Raw genomic sequence first — 22,072 nt, 5'->3', positions numbered from 1 at the left:
TGCACATATACAAATTTGATGCCCAGAATTACTGAAACATCAGAAAAGCTCTCCTATTTTTCCAGTTTCCTCACCGTTCAACCTGAGAAGATCTTAGCTCTCACAAACACGTCATTTTAGATGTTTGATAACCAGCTCCAGTTGAACAAGTGGACAGGAAGCCACACTGACTGTATCTGTATTTAGGTATTTCTATTTAAGTTCACCATTGTGTTCTTCTCTTTGTCTCAGAGCACAGAGGAAGATTTTGCTAAGAACAAAGATCCTTTTAATTTCAGATCCAACAACAGCCAGGAGCAGATGCATGAAGAACAAGACCCTTCACTCTTTGATCCTCAACCCCAAGGTTTCAGTGCCTCTACACGACAAAGTACAATCATTTTACCTACTATGACCTCTTACCTAAAACACCATGAAGACTTTTTTAGGTATTAAATGACTTCCCAGACACCAATTCTGAGACCAGAGGGCAGTTTCCTCCTGCTTCTGAGCACTGAAACAAAGGGAGAAAAGGGGACAGCTTTCAGCAAGTCAGGAGAATTTTCAGAAGTGCTTTGAAATAACAAAAAAAGTACTGATAATTTTCCTGCTTTCTATCCTGCCTAACTCCATTAGACTTTTCGGAGCTGTCATGTAATCCCCAAGATCTCATATACAACTCAAGATGTCAGATATTACATTAGATCCTTCCTTGAAAGCAATATGGTGTTTTTTCATGTGGTGTGCTGGATCTCAAACCACAAAAGAAGTCATGCGACTGCCTGTATAATCCTAAATTCTGTCTAGTGAAACAGAGACAGTTTTTGCTATGAAATACCTCACTGTGTATGGGGGGCTGGGGGTACCACAATGATATAAACAGGATAAGGACCAGTATAAAAACTCAAAGAAGGAATAAAGGTGAGGTATTTTGGGAAAGAAAGGAGATGGGTGACTGTAATGTTTAAGAAGAGAAGTAGAACCTCCTTCATATATTTTCTTGTATCCTGGATACATAAAAGAGCTCATGAAGGTTCTAAAAGGTGGAAGAAAGGGAGACGTTGAAAATTCTTTACTCAATTAAGCTAACTGAAATCGTTGAAGTAATCAAGGAATTTTTTTCCCTTTTCAGTTTACAAACTAAATGTTCCTCTGGATGCTCTCATGGACTTGAACCCATGGATCATTAGGCCAACTATCTAGCAATCCATCTCTTGATTTACAACAAATTTTAACACCATGAAGAAAGAGTGAGTTATTGGAATAAGTCTTAGCAGTGTGACAACAGCAACTGGATCAGGGACGATTCTCACAGTTCTACCAAGTAAGTGACATTTCTTTATCTCTAAAACTTCATTTAAAATTAATGTGGGGGAGAACAAGGGAATTTAAAGGTTTGGGTTCACTGAAAGAATTTTCAGCTGCAATAATCCCTTGAATGCACTCGCTCTCCAGCCAGGCTTTCAAGCCAAACCCTCAGCTTGGATCTGCTCAGGAAGGTTTCCCAGGAACATCTGGGCTCACTCTGCACAGCACCATTATTCCATGATCCCCAAACTCCAGCAGGGCACTGCTTAGCCTGTGATAACTTATTCCCATGTTGGGCAGCACTCTGGCCCAAATTCACTGTCCAGTGTCCAATTCTCCAGTGGGCTTGCACTGACTGACTTGGGGCAGGAATGCAGAGCTCAGTGAGGAGCTCCCAGGATGAGGAGTTTTGAGACAGATCTGTAACTCCTGGTTGGAGAACTTCTCGTTTGACACTGGCACCACCACACTGAGAGTGTGCCCAGGTAAGGCATTCACCTGGCCTGGGGACAGAGCAGGAAGGAGGTGAAATAGCCTTGGGCTTAAATTCTCACAAGTCCCTCATAGCCAAGAGCTCCTGGAATGAAAGAAAATTGGATCCAGGTTGTGTGGGTTCTGAAAAGACCAATGTGGGGGATAGGGATTATAGGAAGTCTGACTTATTCCTATCTTTCTTTGGAATTCTGTGATGAACAATAAAGGTGCAGGTCACCCCAAGCTTTTCTAGGGAAATGTGAAAGTTGGGGTGGCAGGGGGGTTTTTGATATTGATCTCTGTGATCCTGAAGTATCAGGTGCATCCCTCAGGAATTGTTTCTTTGCTTTTAGAGGACTGCGTGTCTTTAAAGAACCTCCCATGTTACTTTACATCCCTAAAACCGCCTGCTCTCCCTCCAGAAAGACGTGGGACTGCTTTGGGTGCTGCGCAATATCTCTCCATGTCTGTAGGATATGTTGCATGGGAATAAATGTGTATTTGGGTACAATCTCACTGCACTTCTAATTCCAAAGGGACAAAAGAATGCAAATTTACCATTTCTGAGGTAGATATTTTCTTTCTATGGTGTTCAATGATTTTCTTTTTATAGCTAAAATCACAATCTTTTCAGAGCTGACCAGAGACTCTGGAATTATATTTGACAGTAAAAGATCTTGGGCCTTATGAATCAAAGTCCCTTTCAAGTCAGATGAAATAATAAGTTGAAGCCAAAATTTCCAGGATGTAAACAACCTCCTCCTTTTGGTTTTGAATTCCTTTGAGATCCACTAAAATGCATTTTGACAGGCATACATGAAGATATACATTATTATACTTTACCCTAATTCAATATTATACATGAGACACATGTTACGTATGGTTCATATTATATACTATATAATTGTTATATTAGTAGTTTTGAGAATACTTCTACATCAAAATAACATAAAATAGCAACCGTTAGTGCCACTGTAGGATACTGCAGGCACACTCTATAGAGGGCTCAGTTAAGGACAGAGAAGGTTTTCCTTTTGGTTCAGGTAGCATTATTCTGGATTAAATATTCGTGTGGATGCTAAGGCCCATTACTTTCTGGAATAGAGGGCTCTGCTTGTGACTTCATAAGATGAAAGCAAACAAGAAGAACAAATTTTTCTCAAAACAAATTTTTAGAACATAAAACATGAATGCCTTCCAGAAGTAAGCAGTGGTAGGAATTCATGGCTGTACTGTCAAGTAATGCAAACTAGCGGGACTCAGGTGAGCATTCTGGGGTCAGATAAAACAAATCTTCTGCTCTCTGAACTACAGTTGCACTGTGTGCGTTATTGCTTGCTGAAGATCCTGCCCAGGGAGCTATTGGAGAGAAGCAGCCTGGTTGTGTTCTGGCTGTTTGCAAAGCCTGGAGAGGAGACCACGTGAAAAGCCTTTCAAGATCTTCTCAGAGAACACAGAATGCACAGCACTGACAGGCTCTTGCTAAGCCTGGTACAAGAGCTGGGAAGGAAATGTTGGATTTCTGGTGGGTGTCTGGTGGCTGCAGGTGTGGACAAGTGTGTAGTTCTGCCTGTTTGATCAGGAGAGCTGACCCATGAACTTGTGGCAGAGCACGTTTGGCTTTCACCTCAGTTCCTCAGCACTGGCACAGGGCTGATGGGGAAAGGGGGTAAAATCAGAGCTCCTTGGTCAAACTTCCATCAGTACCCTGGGATGAACAAAATGTTTGAGCTGAGGGATCTCTTGACCCACCTGCAAGGCAGACACCACACAAAATGAAAAGCCTCATGCACCTCTCTTTAACCAAGAGACCCCTCAGGGTGCTCCTGACAAAGCAGACACGTCAATCTTGGTGGATGTGTCTGACAGCTTTTCATAAGCTGAGCCCTTTCTGGCAAGGAAGGCTGATGGAGGATTCCTTTCAGTTCCATGGTTTTAGTCTCATCCTAAATGCTAATCTGAGTTCAATACTGATACTGGTTTTTGACACCACCGTTGATTCTCCACTTGTGACCTGACCTGGAGGCAAAGATATTTTGTTTAAAAAACAAGTCATGGTACCACAATGATTTGTGGGCAACTAAATTCTTTTGACACCAATATTTTTCTTGTAAGACAGCTGGTTGTGAGTTTAAGCAATCTTCTTTTCTTACTTGTACCTCTAATGACAAGGAATAATGACATAAAAGACAATAAATGGGATTGTTACAAATTAGTCACAGATGGAGTACGTGTGAATTTTGGGTCACTCAGCACCCAGGCAAGCCTGCAGTAAAATCAATCCTGTCCAAACCATGGAGTTTGTTACATACAATCCAAAACTTCTATCCTAGAGGTCGTGGAGAAAACAACTGCATCACAGGTTGTTACCACTGTGGAAACAACACCTTTGCCAACGACTTTCCACACCGAGTACATCTCTGAGGAACAGAACACAACAATGGTGATGTGCACGGACAAGTTCGACAGCAGCATGGTAACAACACTGCCAGGTACGGTTTGGTGGCACAGGTGCAACATTTTTCTAGGGACAATGTGCTGTGGGGCTTGGTGTTCTTCTCCTGCTTGTCAGCATTGCCCTGGGCAGCCAGCAGAAATCAGAGAGATATTTGGTATTTCAACAGGGAGAGCTGAAAGATGTTCCAAAGCATCTGAAAGAAATGGTTTCAACTGTTTAATAACTTTGGGAGAGAGGGGGAAGACACAATCTATTTGATTAAAACATGAATTTCCTTATGACTACATATTTCACCCTGCAGCAGGAAACTTGCTGGAGCACAACCCGGAACAGCTGATCCAACACCAACAAAAAGTTCAAAGTGTGGCATGTTTTGGGGTGTTTTACTAAACCACATTTTATATTTTGTGGGATTGTTTCTGTAGTGCTGAAGGTCATTCAAGGTGCTGAAGGGGCTAGTAAGAGGGTTTGCAACAGCACAGAGCCCTCAGCACAAGGCGAGTTACCCCAACAGGATGTGAAGTCACATTGCCCTCTGGGGGATAAAGGCATGGAAATGTATTTTTTCCAGAGCAGAGGACTCAGAACACAACACATTCAGCACACACAAGCTGCTGTTCCAAGGTTGCTCCTGCAGTTACTCACAAGCCCCAGGAAGCAAAAGGCAATGGAGACAGACCCTGGGCTCCCCTGTCGTTGCTTTGTTCTCTCTTGGCTGTTCCTTTGCTGCATTTCCTTTCCCTGAAACTGTCACCTGTGGATTTTCCACTTTCTGCCAAGATCACAGCACCAAAACCTAGACCATGATCTCTCCCCTCTTTTCTGGTCACTGAGCAGACCCTGAGGAGCAGAGAGTGAACATGCTGTCCATGACTGTGCTGGGTTTAAGAGTCCTGCTGGCAAAAGGCATCGCCTTCAATACCCTCATGAGCATCAAGTTGTTTCTTTTCTGAGGTAAGGGAGCTCATAGCTTGGTGTCTGGAAAGCCTGGAAGAAAATGCCAGGAGTGACTTCTTGTCCCTGTGCATGTCCTTACCCCTACAAGGAATCAGCCTATTCATCTGCTCCTGAATCCATTTCACAGCCCTTGCAAGTATTCTGGCGAAAAACACAACAATGACCAAACCACACACAAAACAACAAAATTCCCCCCTCAAAAAGCAATTAAGACAACCGCAGCCTGACTCTCAAAGGACAAAGGAAAAAGCATTTTTCTGTATTCAAAGCTCAGTTCTTGAGGCTGGTTCCCAAATTTTGTTTGACAGAGAAACGCTGGTATTACCTGAACAGTCTAAGAAATATCTCATTGACTATATCAAGGGGCAGAGCACAACGCCTGAAGAAAAATCCAGACAAATAAGGATCCCAAAATAAAAACCTGTGGGAGTAAAGAGAGGAAGGGGGGGATTTTAAACTTAAGGGATCTGAAGGGCAACATAAGATAGTCCAGACTCAATTTTGTGAGTGTATCTGTCCCCATCTGACAGTTATCAAACACTGGTTCATAGGCCCAATTTCATTAAATGTACTTTAAACCTCCCTTTGCTCTTCCAGACATGGGGAATGAACCCAAAGAAGAGCAGGAAAGAACGTGAACCAGCAGCACAAGGGGGCTGAACAAGCAGGGCCAGAGCTGCTGACAGAGACCAGCCAGGACACGAGGCAGCACCTTCACCTGAAGACACGCAACACTCTGCACTCCTGCTGGCCAGCTGATTTACACTGAAGAGTTTCAAGTGCTTTTGCTGTTTCCCCTCCTCTGAACACTGAGGAGAGTGGATTTATCCTCATCCTTCTGCTAATCAGATCCCCCCACTCTTCTGCCATTTGCACACCAGTGTCTAACCTGCTTTGAAAACTCCAGTGCTCTCTGCAGACAGATGGCCTTTGAAAAGCACCGTTCCCAGGCATGTTGTGTTACTGCCTGAGGAACTGGAGCAGCACTGGTGGGGGAATTCCAGCACAGGAGCTGCCATTTGTAGGTTTGGATATAGACAGATTTAATAAGTGTGTATTGCAGATAAGAAGAGCTGTGTAAAATCTGGAGTGATTTAATTCAACCAGACAATGCCAATTTCTTGATTAAGCCTGTATTTCTTTTGCCAAATGTATTGCATGTCTATTTTAGTTTCCTGTAGTAGTGACAAAAATAAAGATGTACTAGCGCAATATGCTGTGGGTTTTCTGTGCTTTTTCTTCTGAAACTGAGATGGAATTGCTGAAATCCAACTGGCCTAAAACCCCACTGGGATCGAAACACAGCTTTAATAATGCAGATTTCCTGTTGGTTGAATTTCTCTTTTGCAGACTTTGTGCAGGGAAATGTCTCTGGCACAGTCAGGAGCCTCAGTGAGGAGAGTCCTTGCTGAAGGCACAAGGGAGGGAAAATGCTCCTGTCAGCAGAGAAGAAACCCTGCTACTGTTTTGCACTCAAGGACAGGAGGAAGGGGCCACCAGAAAATCATTTGGGGTGGTTTAATGGAGTGATAGTTTCCATAGCAACTTGGCTCTTGCCTAACAGAGCCCAGCCCACACCTTCCCCAGCTCATGCCCCTCTCACAGGCTACAGGCAGGATGCTGTGGTCACCATTTCTGACTCAGTCACACCAGGCAGCATTAACTCTCCCTGCTTTTGCAAACACAAGGTAACCACATCCTGAAGGGGAGATAAGGCTTTGCTCCCCCTGCCTGAGCTCCTGCAGCCCTCAAGAGAGCCTCTGCCCAGGCCACAGCAAGGGCTGCTGCACTGGGCTTGCTCAGCTCACACCCTCTGGCCCTGCAGACACCCAGAGAAGAGCCCCAGCCCTTGCAGAAGCTCTGTGAAATTTGCATGGCAAGTCCAAATCCAGTGAAATGCACATTTAGTGCACTCTACCACCAGAGCATCAATCAGGGGGAGCCATTCACCAAGATTTCTTTACTGATTTTCCAGAACCTTTTTCTCAAGCACTCCAAACCTGTTCCCAATCTCTCAGGCAGATTTCTATTTTGAGAATATTCCCTTAGACAAAACCAGTGGAATCAGACGCACACAAAGGAAGGGTTCTTGACTAAGTGCTCTTATAATCCCTTAGTCATAAATTCTTGATGAAGTCTGGGACTAGGATTGGATCCATCCACATCTCCTCTAGAAGGATTTTAGAAAGCAGGGGAGTCCTTTGTGCACCTCATGACTCAGTGGGAGGAACTTCCTTTTACAGCTCTGCCCCTTTCTTGTCCCCAGTCACCACATCAATCCTTCAATTAAATTAATTCCAATTTGTTGTTCCTATCCCTGGTTCATCCATGTAGTAAAGCTGCAGAGTGAGCATTGATGTGGGATAGTGCCATACTTTGGCAAATCTGTGTTAAACCTTTTTTTGCTGACACCTCTGGCAGAGTTTCAGTGACCTAAAGCCCTCAGTTCATCACAGGGTCCCAGATTGTCCCCACTAAATAGTGGCTTTTCACTTTGCATTGGCAATGCAGAACATGAAGCTTAAGAAAGCAGGAGAATAGAATTGTTCCCACAAGAAATCTCACAACTTGGAGCTTTAGTGCAGTCCAATAGTAAGATTGTCTTAGTGCAGTTAATTCCGCATAGGGGAACAGAATTTGTAGCTCTGTAGTCACCTGATACAAGGCAAGGAAAGTCTGTAGGGAAACTGTGCTCCACATTAAAATACCCTCTGTTAAAGCAGCACATTTTCATATGGGATTATCCCAACATCTGAAAAAACAATATTGTCCTGTAAAAGATCCCATGATAACAAAATAATGGAGGATGATTACAAGAAGAACTCTTTGGTAAAATACACTTTTACAGTACGAGCCTATTCTCCGACGTGTCCATGTAGGAGACATGGGTGAGCCTTTTCTCCTAAGAGAAGCTGTTGGACTGGAACATTATCAACACCCTCCCTCATTAGAAAGGACCCTCACCATCCACTTGGAGTGAGGAGGAGAGGGGAGTGTGGACTCCAAGCCCCCGAGCCACCTCTGAGGGACTTTCTCCAGGCCGCGTTTAGAAGCCAGGCTGCCACTGCCCAGCTCTGCTGCTTCTCTGCCACAGCTCTGGATTCTTCCCTGCTCTGTAACCCCGCAGACCCTGCTGGCCAGGACATCCCACAGCTCTGGGTTCTTCACTGCCCTCCAGGACACCCTACATCTGCTACAGTGCAGAGTTTCGGATACACTTTGTTTCCGCCCCCCTCAGGGATCTGCTTGCCTCTGTCTTTCCAGCTGCCGCACCGAGCTTCCTGCCACTGCTCCTATTGCCATCCAGAGGGGCACCACAACCACTTCTGCAGCACATTTCACCACCCTCAGCGGCACTGAGACCGGCTGCTCCCCATAAGTTTTGCAAAAGGAGCCACCTCCCTTCTCCTGCACCGCCTGAGCCGCCATCGCCTCATGAGGGAGCCGAGCTCGTGCCACAGCGCCCCCTGCTGGCGCGGGGGAATCACCGCACCCACCCTGCCCGGCCGGGAGCCAGCAGCGCCCCTGCTGGCTGTGCCTGGAACTGCACCGAAGGGGAAAGCACCTGTGGCCGAGAGAGGCCAGGCCTGAGTGTGTGGTTCTGTTTGGTGCCGTTGTTTGTTTGGGTTGTTATATATCTATTTATTATTAAATGACTGTTATTCTTTTTCCTATATCTTTGCCTTAAACTCTCATGTAATAATTTTTATAATTATATTTTTATATTTATGCAATAAGCTATAATCATTCAGAGGGAAGGGGTTCAGATTTTTCCATTCCAAGGGAGGTTCTCACCTCCCATGACAGACAGCTGTCTTTCAAACCAAGATGCTGCTCCAGGACATTGATAGGAAAAAGAAAAGCAGAACTGAGTTTTGAAAGCAACGAAATACCAGCATGTATGGCTTGTGGGTGGCTGTGAGCAAAGATGGGTCTGGGTGTCTGGTTCTGTTTGGTGCTGTTGTTTGTTTGAGTTGTTATATATACATTTATTAGTAAATGACTGTTATTCTTTCCCCATATCTTTGCCAGAAAGCCCCTTAATTTCAAGATTATAATAATTTGGAGGGAAAGGGGTCATATTCTCCATTCCAAGGGAGTTTCCTGCCTTCCTTATCAGACACCTGTCTTTCAAGCCGTGACAGTTTCACACACAGAGTGTGGTATCTGACATCTGTCCTGCTGAGCAAGTGAAAATGGTGAGAGCTCTCTCCTGTGGCAGAGAGCATTAAAAGCATCCTGAAAGAATAAACCTCTTTCCAAGAGGTTACATTAAAAAGCATCGTGAACAGCAAGGAAATCTGAATAGCAGGGAGAATATTGCTATTTGCTCAATAGCAAACTGAAAACTGTATTTACAGAGAAACACTAAACCCCGGCTGCAAGGCTGGTGTTTGGGAGGAAGGGTGGGCATATATTTAAAAGGATACTCAAAGCAAACCTCAAAACTTCATTGATTTTTAATTTGCTAGAAATAATTCAAATACATGGAATGAGGTTTAAAAATATTTCCCCCCCCCTTTTTTTAAATTGGATTTCCTCATAAAATTCTTTTTAATCTCAACATTTTATTTGAAAAGGTAAACCAGACTCTGTTTCACTTTCTCTTCACATAAACCTTTTGACATGCTTTGATAAGATGATAAATGTGTTCTTTTCTTGTTTTTTACTTAAACAGTATCAAACTCCATGATAGTGGACAAAACAGCTTTTTTAAAATAGCTTTATATGCCACTGAATCATTCTGTTTTCTTATACAGCATTAAAAATACAATGTAATAATCATATTCCTGCATTTTCTGGGTATCTTCTGACCAGCATGTTCTGTTTCCCCCAAATACTAAAAAGTTCCTGCTAAAATCAGATCTACTGATGTAAACTGAACTTCTTTCTCTGATCTCTCCTGCTCTCTTCTGGCCAAAGTGTTTATTGTTCTCACAACACTTTCAAATTCATGAAATCCAGCAAATAGCTCAAGCAGGAGGAAAAAAAAAGCCAAAAAACTAACCAATCAAAGAAACCACCCAAACCCCACAAGAAGTGTTGCGCCTCCACATGCCACAAACTAAATTCTCTGCTCTTCTTTTGCTCTTCTTCTGCCTCTGCCAGCAGGTGAAGTTGGAAACTCTTGCTAAGTGATACAAAGGCTTTGGAAAACCCAGGATCAGGAAGCTGTTAGCTGAAAAACTGCATTTGAAGGTTCAAACTAAAGCAGGATTACATCTGGAAGTGATTCGTAACAGAAGAAATGGAGTGGAATACAGGCAGCCGTTGCTGCTTTCAAAATTCCTCAGTATTTCCAAAGGAGTTTTAAACAACAAAATATTCAAGGAATATTTGTGGTATAAATTTTCTGGGCTGGAGGAAAGGTGTCTTTAAGGGATTAGGGAATGGGTTTGTGCCAAGAGAAGCTGTTACAGCTAAGTCTTCCAAAGATGTGGATGTCTGGCTAAGCAAGCAGCAAGTCTGAACCAGCAAGGAATGCAACCCAATCTTCTGGCTTCAGGCAATGAAGAAGCTGATAAGAAAATGAGGGAATACAAATTCCTGAGTGCCTGGAGCCCACGATAAGGATATTGTGAGGAAGCTGTTGATATTTTCATATTTTCCTGCAGCTGAGCTGCCCTCAGGGGCTACAGTCCTTGGACGTCTGCCGAGGAGTTTCTCAATGGGGCTTCTCACATCAATATCTGCTTGTGGACCTGGCTCTTTCTGCCAACAGGTGAGTCTGTTTGCATGGCACAAACCTGTGGATATGATACTTCTTTAATCTAATCCAGCTGGGAATTCAGGGGCTGTTCTTTAGAGCTGTCTGCTTTAGGCATCCTGATACAGCTGTGCTTTGAACAGCTGTAAGGGGTCTAAAGGAACAGGCAATGAGGGGAGGGTGGGACTCAAAGGACAGCCTCAGACATGGTCACTTGCTGTGGGACTCTGGGAAAACCCAAATTATCCTTTGGTGGATAATTCACTCTATAAATCAGGACACAGCAATTAAATCTGTTAAATCTTGTTCTGTAGCAAAGCGGTGCAGGAACTTGGAAGAGGATGGAATTATGTAAATACACAGAACTGGCCTGTCCTTATCTAAATTATTCTGAACTAATAGAGGTTTTTCTATCTATTTCATAGAAATATATAAAGTTTTTCAATTATATATTTTATAGTAGCATCAATGGGAGAGTTCCCATGTGTTGAGCAAGTTTGTGTATTTGGAAATCTGGGTGAGATATTTAAAACTGCTCAGTGATGAGATCTGCTGCTTTTCAGCTCTTTTTCCTTCTTCATCTCAGACAGCTTTTAGCTGAAAATATTGGTAGGGATTGCACATAGGGGATGGCTTGGAAATGTAATTAATTTGTATAGAAATAATTTGTAATTTGAACAACAACCATTCCTCCCTCCCTTTCCTTTACTTCCTTCCTCACTATGCGGTACAGTAATTTTGGGAATGGCACTTGGGAAAATTCCAAATGCCAGTTGTGCTGTAGCTGATCTACAGAGAAAAACTCACCTGGACATGATGAGGAGGGATTATTTTGTGATACTGGAAGTTACTGCTGAGCAGGAACCACAAACACTTCAGTTTAGCCAGGATAACCCTGAGTAAAGACAAAATCCTTGCCAGCCAAGAAGAAAATATCATCAGCTGCTGGTTCTAATTGTTTCCTCTTTCTTATTTGCTGCAAGTAAATGTACTTTGAGACTGCTTGACTGGAGTAGAAGTAATGGACTGAGATATTCTGGAAGGGATGCCCAGATTTTTTTCAGCTGATGCTGAATATCCATGTTTTTCTCCTGTATAGACTGGGACACAGAAATAGCAATTACATTACTTGGAAAAGTAAAAGTTTTGAATAAATCTTCTTTTTGCTCTAAGGAAAATCTGCATGTATTCACTTATTTTAGAAACCAGCACAGAATTATTGATTTCATCACAATCATGTCTGTTAGCATAGTTACCATACCAAGAAAAGAGTGGCTGGTTTTACAGCTGCTGATATTTTCATGGATCTCTTACAGCTTTAAATATTTAATCCCTGAGTATAATTCTCAAATCACTTTAAAACAAATATTATCATTACTTCTATGAGAAAAGGAATAATTAAAAATCATAATGTGCCACTTAAACTTCAAGAGAGGAGGAGTTTTTGTAAAGGGTGGAGCTGCTGTGGGCACGCTCATTGAGACACTCCAGTTTGTGTCTGGATTTCGGCTGACAGTGGTTTCAGGTGAGCTGCTCCTCTTTGGCTGGAGAAATATGGGATGATATTTCCATTTAGTCCCATTTGCAATTCTAAAATGGGGAAAAAATGACTGAGTCACAAATCACTTCCCTGCCAACTACAGTTTGGGGAAGTAAGATATCAGTAAAATTAGGATAATTAAGATAGTCAGATATTAAGATAAACAGATATTAAGATTAAGGAATTAAGATAATCAGTAAATTTCTGCTTACAGTAATTTCTTTCAAAGTTTTAGTCTAATATAGCAGTGAGGCATCTCCCCAGAGATATTATTCAGAATAGAAAATGCAGCTGAGTAAGAGTGGAAAAACCACTGCAAATGGACAGATATAAGCAAATTATTCCCTGTGCATTTAGATGAATTTAATACACAGAGATGGTAATTTAAATATAATTTTTATTACTTTATCTTTCATTTTACTTTAAATTTTTATTAATTTTAAAATGCCTTTTTCTTTTTATTATTTATATTTTATTTTGATTCGAGTTCACTTAACTTTTGAAGGCCAGTAGCAATAAATCAGTTGTTTTCAGTTTGATGTCATTCTGCAATTCAATCCTGTTTCTGGCTGGACAAACTGGTTGAGGCTGCCAGTCCAGTATTCCATGAGAAAGGGTTGGGAAGCTACTGCCTGTTCAGAGACAGAGACACCATGCAGAATTGTTTGTCCTGTGTGGAAAAGTTTGAGGTTACATTTGAGAAAGGAAAATTTGGATTAAAATCCTCCAATTTTTTTTTTTCTGCACATCATCATTTGAAAAAGATCTAGAAAAATTAATAACATGGATCAGTCTGCTTTGCTTCTTTTTTAACTAAATTATTTTACAAACCTTTCTATGGTACTGAAAACACTTGGGGCAAATACCAGCTTACTTTCTGTCAAGGGATTATATCTCACACTAAAAGCCACTCAGTGTAAGAACTTCTGAGTTTGTTTGTGGGTTTTTTGTCTAAAAGCTCATTTCTTCTTAAGTATGAGGGATACACAGAGTCCAAATGTGGGACAACATTTCCATGAAATCTCTTGATTTACACCTAAACTAGACAGGAGAAAATACATTTTTTTCCTCAGGAAATCATCAGCAGAAACCAGTGTCCCTGAAGCCAAGGTGACCAATTTACACTGCTTTCAGCACAGGCTAGTGGTTTATCTCTCAGCAGCACTAGAGCAGCCCCTACAGCCCCGTTGGGTGAAAAACAGGTTTTTATAGTTTTATAGTTAAATTGCAATGGAGAATTCTGAGAGAGAAAGTGGCTGAAGCATGGACAACATGTGGTTGTCTCAAACAGCTGCTCTCCATGGAGTTAATTGGAATTATACACAGAAATGCCTTAAAGAAAAGGGTGTTTTACACCAGGCTGAAACAAGTAATTCTTCATCTTTTGAGTTGTGAGAACTCAGCAAGTTTTGAGTTCAGATTTTTGCAAAATGTCTTGAGTTTTTGGGAAGTTTTTTACAGTTGTGATATACCAGTTTTGAGAAAATAAATTTCTGTCAAGGAAGACCTTAATAATAAAGCCAAGGAATTCTGAAGAGCAGTGAAGAACTTGATCATTCCAGAGTAGCTGTGAACCAACAATAAAATGTTCCTGGAATTGTGTGGCTTCCACAGATTTTAAAATAATAATTCAGATTGGCATTTTGAGGTGGTCTTGTGATAATTCCCACAGCAGTGGGAATGTTGGAATTGGCAATTCACTCAGCTTTGGGACGAGAATTGCTCTGAGGGTAAATCCAAGTGAGTATAATACAAAAGGAATGAGGGAAAACCAACATGAAGGAAAAAGAATTTTCTGAGTATATTCCACTCTTCTGTTTGCATGTAAGTTGTCAGTTAGTGATGTGTAGCTGGTTTTGTGTAGGCTAGAAAAAGAAAATACAGAATTTGGAGGCTGCAGCGCCATTTTCTAGAAATCTCTGTGCATCTGTTGGAATGCAAATAGAGGAGTTGCTCTGTAGATTGCTTGTCCATAATTTTAGTTATACAAGAAGATTATAGAAGTGTTTGTGGTTTTGTTGCTGTTTAATTTGGTTGGTTTTGTGGTTTACTGTTGTTTCGTTGGTTGGTTTTGGGGTTTTTTCCCCCCAAACCTGGAAATGTGAGAACAAAGGCAGATTCTTATCTTAGAGAGGAATAAATCCTTAAGGCTTCATTATGATTTTGGTGCTGTTCAGGGGATGGGGACACTGGATGAGGAGTTTAGACAATTTTGATGTGAGATGCCTGATGTTGCAGGCTGGTGTAAACTGGGATAAGATAAGTACTAACTGAGATAGATGGACAAAATGCTGTAGGAAAAATTCACTCCTGTCTTGCTTTTTATTGTTCATTTTGCTCGCAGTTAATTATTCTGTTTTCTACAGAATGAAAACCTTGATTTGAAACCTTTTTTTTGAAACCTTTGCTGCTATCACAGGAGGATGGACCACAATCTGTGATAGATGTGGGGCTGGGCTGGTGGGACAGGATCCCACAGCTCTGGGATTCACTGTTTGGAATTGCCATGAGGGTTTTTCCCAAGCATTTCAATCACAGAATTATTTGGTTTGGAAGGGGCCTTAAAGATCACTTTGCTTCAACCCCCTTCTCCAGACCTCATCACCTTCTCTAGGTCAGGTTTTGACCTAGAAAATTTGAGAAGAAACCCCCTGAGAGATCTGTGAGCACACATCAAAGCTGAAAATCTCCTTTCTCAGAAGCTGCTGCCAGCAGTTTTGGTAAAGCTCTCTGTCACCGTGAAACTATGGAGGTAGCTACAACAAGCTGACTCTTGGAAAAGGGACAAAACTCTCTGTTTATCCAAGTAAGTGCCAGAAATGTAACAAAAACTGAACTTTATAATATTGCCTGGGTTTGAAAACGCAGGTGTCTGTTTTAGGAAGGCAGGAGCATCTCTTGAAATGGAAAATGTAAATTCCTTCTTTCTGAATTATTATAGTTTTGAAGAATTTTTGTGTGTCCTTACCTGACCTTGATCACTGAAATCTACTGATGGAAATTTTCTTGAGTGTCTTTATCTTCCAACAATTTTTCTCAGGCTTTTTTGGCAACCTGAAGTTTTAGTGTGTAGAAAATCTCAGTGTACATGGATTTTCATCCCCAGACTATCAGTAGGAGCAGGTAAGAACTTAGTGGTTTTTAAAAATACCCATTTTTCATTTATGTATGGGTGAAATAAATGCAAAGGAGCTTTCATTTCAACTGCAGTGGCTCAGAGTTTTGGATGAGAATATTCCTGCCTGTGGGATTGATGTGGCACAAGCCTTTAATAGAAGGAGAAGAAATTTGCTGCAGTTTTGGCAACGTTCACAGGGAGCAACTTCTTTTCATTTTAAGCCAGATATGTTTGCCAACAAATGAGGTAGAAACTCAGTAGAAATTGAGTCCATTAAGGTTTTTATTACTGCACACATCATTATTCTGAGTTCTTCCTCCAGCTGGTAACTCACCTTCACAAATGGAAACAAGCTATTGGGGAAAAAATGTTGGGTTTTTTCCTCATGAAAGATTGCCTTGTAATTGTTTTTATGGCTAAAAGTAGACATACAGTTAAGATGGAGTGATAATTACCCCTTGATGAAAAAAAAATCAGTTTCCAGTTTAAAGGAGAAAGAAAAGGAAGGGATACATACAATTAGGTGCAACAGGTTTATGGTGATGTCTCTAGTTAAGCCATGAGTCTTATTCCATAATAAATTATGGATATTATAATTTACCACTCCCAATTTTGTTTAGTTGGCTTCTCTTGTAGTAAAGGAGGGGTTACAAAGGCAAATTTATTTCTTTGGATGGTTTTTGCAAAGCACTTTCTGGCTGTGTGAGCACAGGAAATGTTGGGAAATTAACTTTTGGACAAGGAACAAGAATTATTGTAAAACCAAGTAAGTGAAGAGGGATAATTTAATAATTACACTTCTGTGTTCTTTTTTTTTCTACATATTTAATTTGTTTGAAGGTTTAGGAAATCTTATCTCTGTTCTGGTGAGTCCATATACTGAAAACCTTTTCATTATTGATTTTTCTTAACTCTTCTCAAATGTACTGTTACCAGGGCAGTGGTATGGAATGATTCAGACAAACCTTTTTTGTTCTTTTATAATTGATATATTGACACAATAATGGTTCCAGAGAAATGTTGCAATATAAATATTGTCTTTCTATCCCCATGAAATAACTTAAATGGGGAAAAAAAGTGAAATAGAAGACTTGGTTGCTTTTACAGACCCCAAATACTTACTGAAGTGAGCGGAAAAGTATTAAATCCTGCCATGTATGATAAGATTTAGTTTATCTAAATTTTAAGCAGCAGAAATAAATTGCTGTGGATACCATCACCAGCTAAGCAAGGCATTTTGCTTCACATTGGCTTCCACAGTGGAACAGATTCCACAGAATCTGCTCAATTCCTCTGCAGTGGTTTTTATAAAGACCTTTCTCATTGTGTGTCTTCTGGTGACAGGAAGGTCACTTTTGGTGGAGGAACTCATCTGCTTGTGCTTCCAAGTAAGTCTTCCAGGAAAAGCAGCGTTCCAGCATTTGTTTTCACTCAAAAATGGAGTTTTGTCACATCCCAGCTCCAGTGTGAGCCCGTTCTGTGCTGCTCCTGAGTCCTGGCTGCAGAAATGTTCTTGTGCTCTGCCCCAGGGATCTTCTCCCAGATTTATCTGGAATGGTGAATTCAGATTCCTGCTAGAGCCCCACAGAATAAACAGACAGGATAACTGCAAGTGTCTGTTCAATTCTGGGTGCTTTTTATAAAGGAGTTTGTATTCAAGTCCCCAGAGCTGGGTTTTCACTCCCAAGCCAATATCAGATTTTTCAGGGGCTAGGACACATTTCCTACCCATTCACAGGATTTGGCAGTGCTAGCTCAAAACTGCTGCTTTGTTTGGGCATGTTCAGCAATCAGTATGTAATTGGAAGTCATTAGACTTCCAATCTGAAATTAAATTTAAAGTCATCTCCTTCTATCAGGCTGAATGACTTTGTTGCCCATTGAATATCTGGGATCAAATGGATACTTGGGGGGCAGGTATACCTGAGAAACAGAAATCAGTAAAGTAAAATGAACTTTCTTTTCACTTTGTAGAAAGAAATCAGAACAAACCTGTGTTCATATGAAAATCTCCAATTTCCTGTCCAAATTTAAATAAAATAAGTGAGGAAGAAAGGAAGAAAACCAATCCAGACAGCATTCCCATAAAATTTTTGTGTACAAGTGACTGGCTGGTTCTGGGTTTTTTTCCCATTTTGAACTGTGAAAGGCACAACTTTTTCTGTATAGGCAGGTCCTGTGGCTCACAGCTTTGAGAGGAGTTCAAACTTCAGAAATGACTTTTGCAGAGAACTCTCAGGCAGTGCAGCTGCAGGAGGGAGAAAGCAGATGTTTGGAAAGGGGACACAGATAGTTGTGACAACAAGTAAGTGTAGTCTGGTTAAAGAAGTAGGGTTTTTTCCTGTTTATCTTCCTACTCTGCCAGAAATTTTGCAAATGTACTCAGCCCAAATTACTGTTCCATCATGCACATCCAAATTCTTCTTCAGTTGTGATGATCTCAAATGCTGCAGCAGTCTTACACTTGATTTTCCAGCCTGTGTTCTGTAGAAATCAGGATAAATATCTCAGTAAGTCCCCGTTCCTGACTTGTGACCAGAATGGTGTTTTCTGTCAGATTTTGCCTTGGATTCACAGGTGAGAAACTGTGGTTTTGCTGAATTCTGTGAGAAGCATTTCTCTTTTCCAAATGTCAGGAAATACTGAAGGAAGGGGGAATGCTGGTAATGAAAAGTAGTGTGTAGAACATTACAGGAGGAAACCCAAGGCTTACCCAAGTGAGCACCACAATGTGTAGGTTAATTAATCTACAGATTTGATTTCATCCTGATTTTACTCAGGATGCAGTGAGTGATATGTGCCCTGATTGGGTGCAGAAAGGAGAATTATGTGGAGTTGCATTAATGAAATCTTCATTATTGCATTTCTGAAAACCTCCCATAAGCAATTCAACATGTGTGGAACAACTCAGGATATACAAGGAAGAGCTGAAATGGGCATATCCATCTCAGAAACTCGTTAGCAGGATGGTTAATTATCCAACTGCAAGGGCAAGTCCTCTTTCTCACCTTTATATTTCAGTGAGCAGATGTTTTCTGGATTCTTAGTGAGGAACAAGGAATGGAGGCTTGCACTGATGCTGGAAGTGTTTTCCTGTCTGGATAGATTACAGAATTGAAATATTTTATTGAGATGCCAGATATGTGCCTAGACTTTCATTGCCAGGTTCAGTAAATCTGAGAGGGGATTATCTGAGTTCCCTCCTGTCCAGAAACCATCACAGAGCAGGAGTTTTCCTGGTTTGGGTGTATTTGCAGAACAGGAGGGGTTTTTGCAAAGGGATTGAGTGATGTGTGAATTCAGGAAGCAGCTTTGCAAAGCTGCAGTTTGGCAGAGGAACGAGGCTCAGTGTCAAACCAAGTAAGTGCATGGTCTGAACAAGAGTGTTTTGAGAAGTATTGGAGAATCAGATGTTTGAAATCAGTAATATGTAATTAACTTGGGAGAGGAAGGGGAATCTCCTTCCATATCTGCGGCTCCTGGGGCTGAAATGAGGGTTTGGCTGGAATATTTAGTGGAAACAGAGCAGCAAGAAGAATCTGGGGTTTTTTTGGTAAGGTCTGAGAGTTCATGGAGAGCTGTTATGAGAGGAGTCCTTCCAGCACTTTCTACTCACACAAAGGATGCAAGGACAAAATCATGTAAAATCATGTAAATCAGTGTGGAGTGCCAGACAGATGACAAATCTTTCACCAAACTACTGAGCTGTCTCAATTCTATAGCTGCTTGATGTTCATGGTATTTCTTGGTAGAAGGAAATACTGCAGACAGTGTAAAAGAATGATTTTCCTTATGCTTTTCACATTTATCCCTTTTGAAGAGCACCACAAGGTCTCCCCATGTGTGGAATTACATGAGCAAGAAAGGAGAAGATGGCTCTTCAGAGAACTGACAAGTCTCTGTCCTATTAAAAAAAGTGGTTTAATATGTGTTTACAGCTATAGAAAAGCCTGCAGAAGTTCTGCTAATGTGAAATAATAAACCAGGTGTCCTTGTCAGATATTGTCCCCAGTCACATCTTACTCTGCAAAACCCCTCATTTATTATTCAAAATAAATAGACAAATAAATCCATGATTTATTATTTATTTATTGGATAAATAAATCCATTATTTCAAAATAAATGGATTTTCAACTCCAGGATTTCTGTAGGGAGAGATCCCTAACAGGCATTTTGCACATAGAGTTTTATTTTGGTGACAATAGAGTCTCCTGCTCTGGAAGCTGAAATGTGCAGAGGAGCCTGGGGGTTTTTGTAAGGGAGTTTTTGGCTGTGTGAACTCAGGAAGTATAAACAGAGTGACCTTTATAAGTGGAACCAGGTTGCTGGTTAAGCCCAGTAAGTATCTCCTCGCCAAGAGCTGCATTTTAGGTTTTTTATCAGATCATCCTTAAGATATAGAGGGAAAAGCTTTTTTACAATTCTTTCTTTACAAAATCCATGATTTATTATTTATTTCTTGGATAAATGAATCCATTATTTCAAAAGAAATGGATTTTCAACTCTAGGATTTCTGTAGGGAGGGTCGCATTGATTCCTGGCTATGCCAAAGCCTCCCAAGATCAGGGCAATTCATCATTCTTAAACCTGCAAAAAATATTGACGCCAAACCTCCAAGGGGACAGAGAAGCAGCACCCCAGCCTTCATTTTTTGGGGATCCCTAACAGGCATTTTGCATATAGAGTTTTATATTGGTGACAATAGAGTCTGCTGCTCTGGAAGCTGAAATGTGCAGAGAAGCCAAGGGGTTTTTGTAAGGGAGTTTTTGGCTGTGTGAACACAGGAGGTACAAACAGAGTGACCTTTATAAGTGGAACCAGGCTGCTGGTAAAGCCCAGTGAGTATCTCCTCACCAAGGACACACTGCATTTTTAGGGGTTTTTTTCCATCAGATCTTTCTTAGGATACAGTTGGAAAGGCTTCTTTACAATTCTTTCTTTACAAAATCCATGATTTATTATTTATTTATTGGATAGATAAATAAATCCATTATTTCCAAATAAATTGATTTTCAACTCTAGGATTGCTGTAGGGAGAGTCTTAATTGATTCCTATCTATGACAAAGCCTCCCAAGGTCAGGGTACTTCATAATTCTTGACCTGTAAAAATATTGACACAAAACCTTCAAGGTGGCAGAGAAGCAGCACCACAGCCTTCATTTTTTGGGGATCTCATTTTGCACATAGAGTTTTATTTTGGTGACAATAGAGTCTGCTGCTCTGGAAACTGAAATGTGCAGAGGAGCCTGGGGGTTTTTGTAAGGGAGCTTTTGGCTGTGTGTACTTAGGAAATGCAGACAGAGTGACCTTTGGCAGTGGAACCAGGCTGCTGGTAAAGCCCAGTAAGTATCTCCTCACCAAGAACTGCATTTTAGGTTTTTTATCAGATCATCCTTAAGATATAGAGGGAAAAGCTTCTTTACAATTCTTTCTTTACAAAATCCATGATTTATTATTTATTTATTGGATAAATAAATCCATTATTTCCAAATAAATTGATTTTCAACTCTAGGATTTCTGTAGGGAGAGTCTTAATTGATTCCTATCTATGACAAAGCTTCCCAAGATAAGGGCACTTCATCACTCTTAACCTGTAAAAAGTATTGAAACAAAACCTGCATGGGGACAGAGAAGAGGCACCCCAACCTTCATTTTTTGGGGATCTCATTTTGCACATAGAGTTTTATTTTTTATATTCTTTCTTTACAAAATCCATGATTTATTATTTATTTATTGGATAAATAAATCCATTATTTGAAAATAAATGAATTTTCAATTCTAGGATTTCTGTAGGGAGGGATCCCTAACAGGCATTTTGCACATAGTTTTATTTTGGTCAAATAGAGTCTCCTGCTCTGGAAGCTGAAATGTGCAGAGGAACCTGGGGGTTTTTGTAAGGGAGTTTTTGGCTGTGTGTACTCAGGAAATGCAGACAGAGTGACCTTTGGCAGTGGAACCAGGCTGCTGGTAAAGCCCAGTAAGTATCACCAAGGACACACTGCATTTTTAGGGTTTTTTTCCATCAGATCTTTCTTAGGATACAGTTAGAAAAGCTTCTTTACAATTCTTTCTTTACAAAATCCATGATTTATTATTTATTTATTGGATAAATAAATCCATTATTTCAAAATAAATGGATTTTCAACTCTAGGATTTCTGTAGGGAGGGTCGCATTGATTCCTGGCTATGCCAAAGCCTCCCAAGATCAGGGCAATTCATCATTCTTAAACCTGCAAAAAATATTGACACCAAACCTGCAAGGGGACAGAGAAGAGGCACCCCAGCCTTCATTTTTTGGGGATCCCTAACAGGCAATTTGCATATCGAGTTTTATATTGGTGACAATAGAGTCTGCTGCTCTGGAAGCTGAAATGTGCAGAGAAGCCAAGGGGTTTTTGTAAGGGAGTTTTTGGCTGTGTGAACACAGGAGGTGCATACAGAGTGACCTTTATAAGTGGAACCAGGCTGCTGGTAAAGCCCAGTAAGTATCTCCTCACCAAGGACACACTGCATTTTTAGGGGTTTTTTTT

At 41.0% G+C, this 22,072-nt stretch overlaps 1 long non-coding RNA gene and 1 gene segment (V, D, J or C); both read left to right on the top strand.

Moving 5' to 3' along the window:
- The first annotated feature begins 793 nt into the window (after positions 1 to 793).
- Positions 794 to 6,382, top strand: LOC141731471 (uncharacterized). The gene is made up of 5 exons (XR_012583556.1): positions 794 to 900; positions 1,112 to 1,303; positions 4,095 to 4,253; positions 5,057 to 5,173; positions 5,774 to 6,382. It is a non-coding gene; the product is annotated as an uncharacterized LOC141731471 (long non-coding RNA).
- Positions 6,383 to 12,293: 5,911 nt separating this feature from the next.
- Positions 12,294 to 22,072, top strand: part of LOC141731454 (T-cell receptor alpha chain constant-like) — a 51,300-nt gene continuing 41,521 nt past the window's right edge. Inside the window, 1 exon segment of the C gene segment in view lies at positions 12,294 to 12,408. Coding sequence covers positions 12,294 to 12,408 — 115 coding nt within the window.

Source organism: Zonotrichia albicollis, chromosome 23 (genome assembly GCF_047830755.1).
Source record: "Zonotrichia albicollis isolate bZonAlb1 chromosome 23, bZonAlb1.hap1, whole genome shotgun sequence".
In the NCBI taxonomy this organism is placed as follows: Eukaryota; Metazoa; Chordata; class Aves; order Passeriformes; family Passerellidae; genus Zonotrichia; species Zonotrichia albicollis.
The sequence above is the reverse complement of the archived record's forward strand: the minus strand, read 5'-3'. Positions and strand labels throughout refer to the sequence as shown.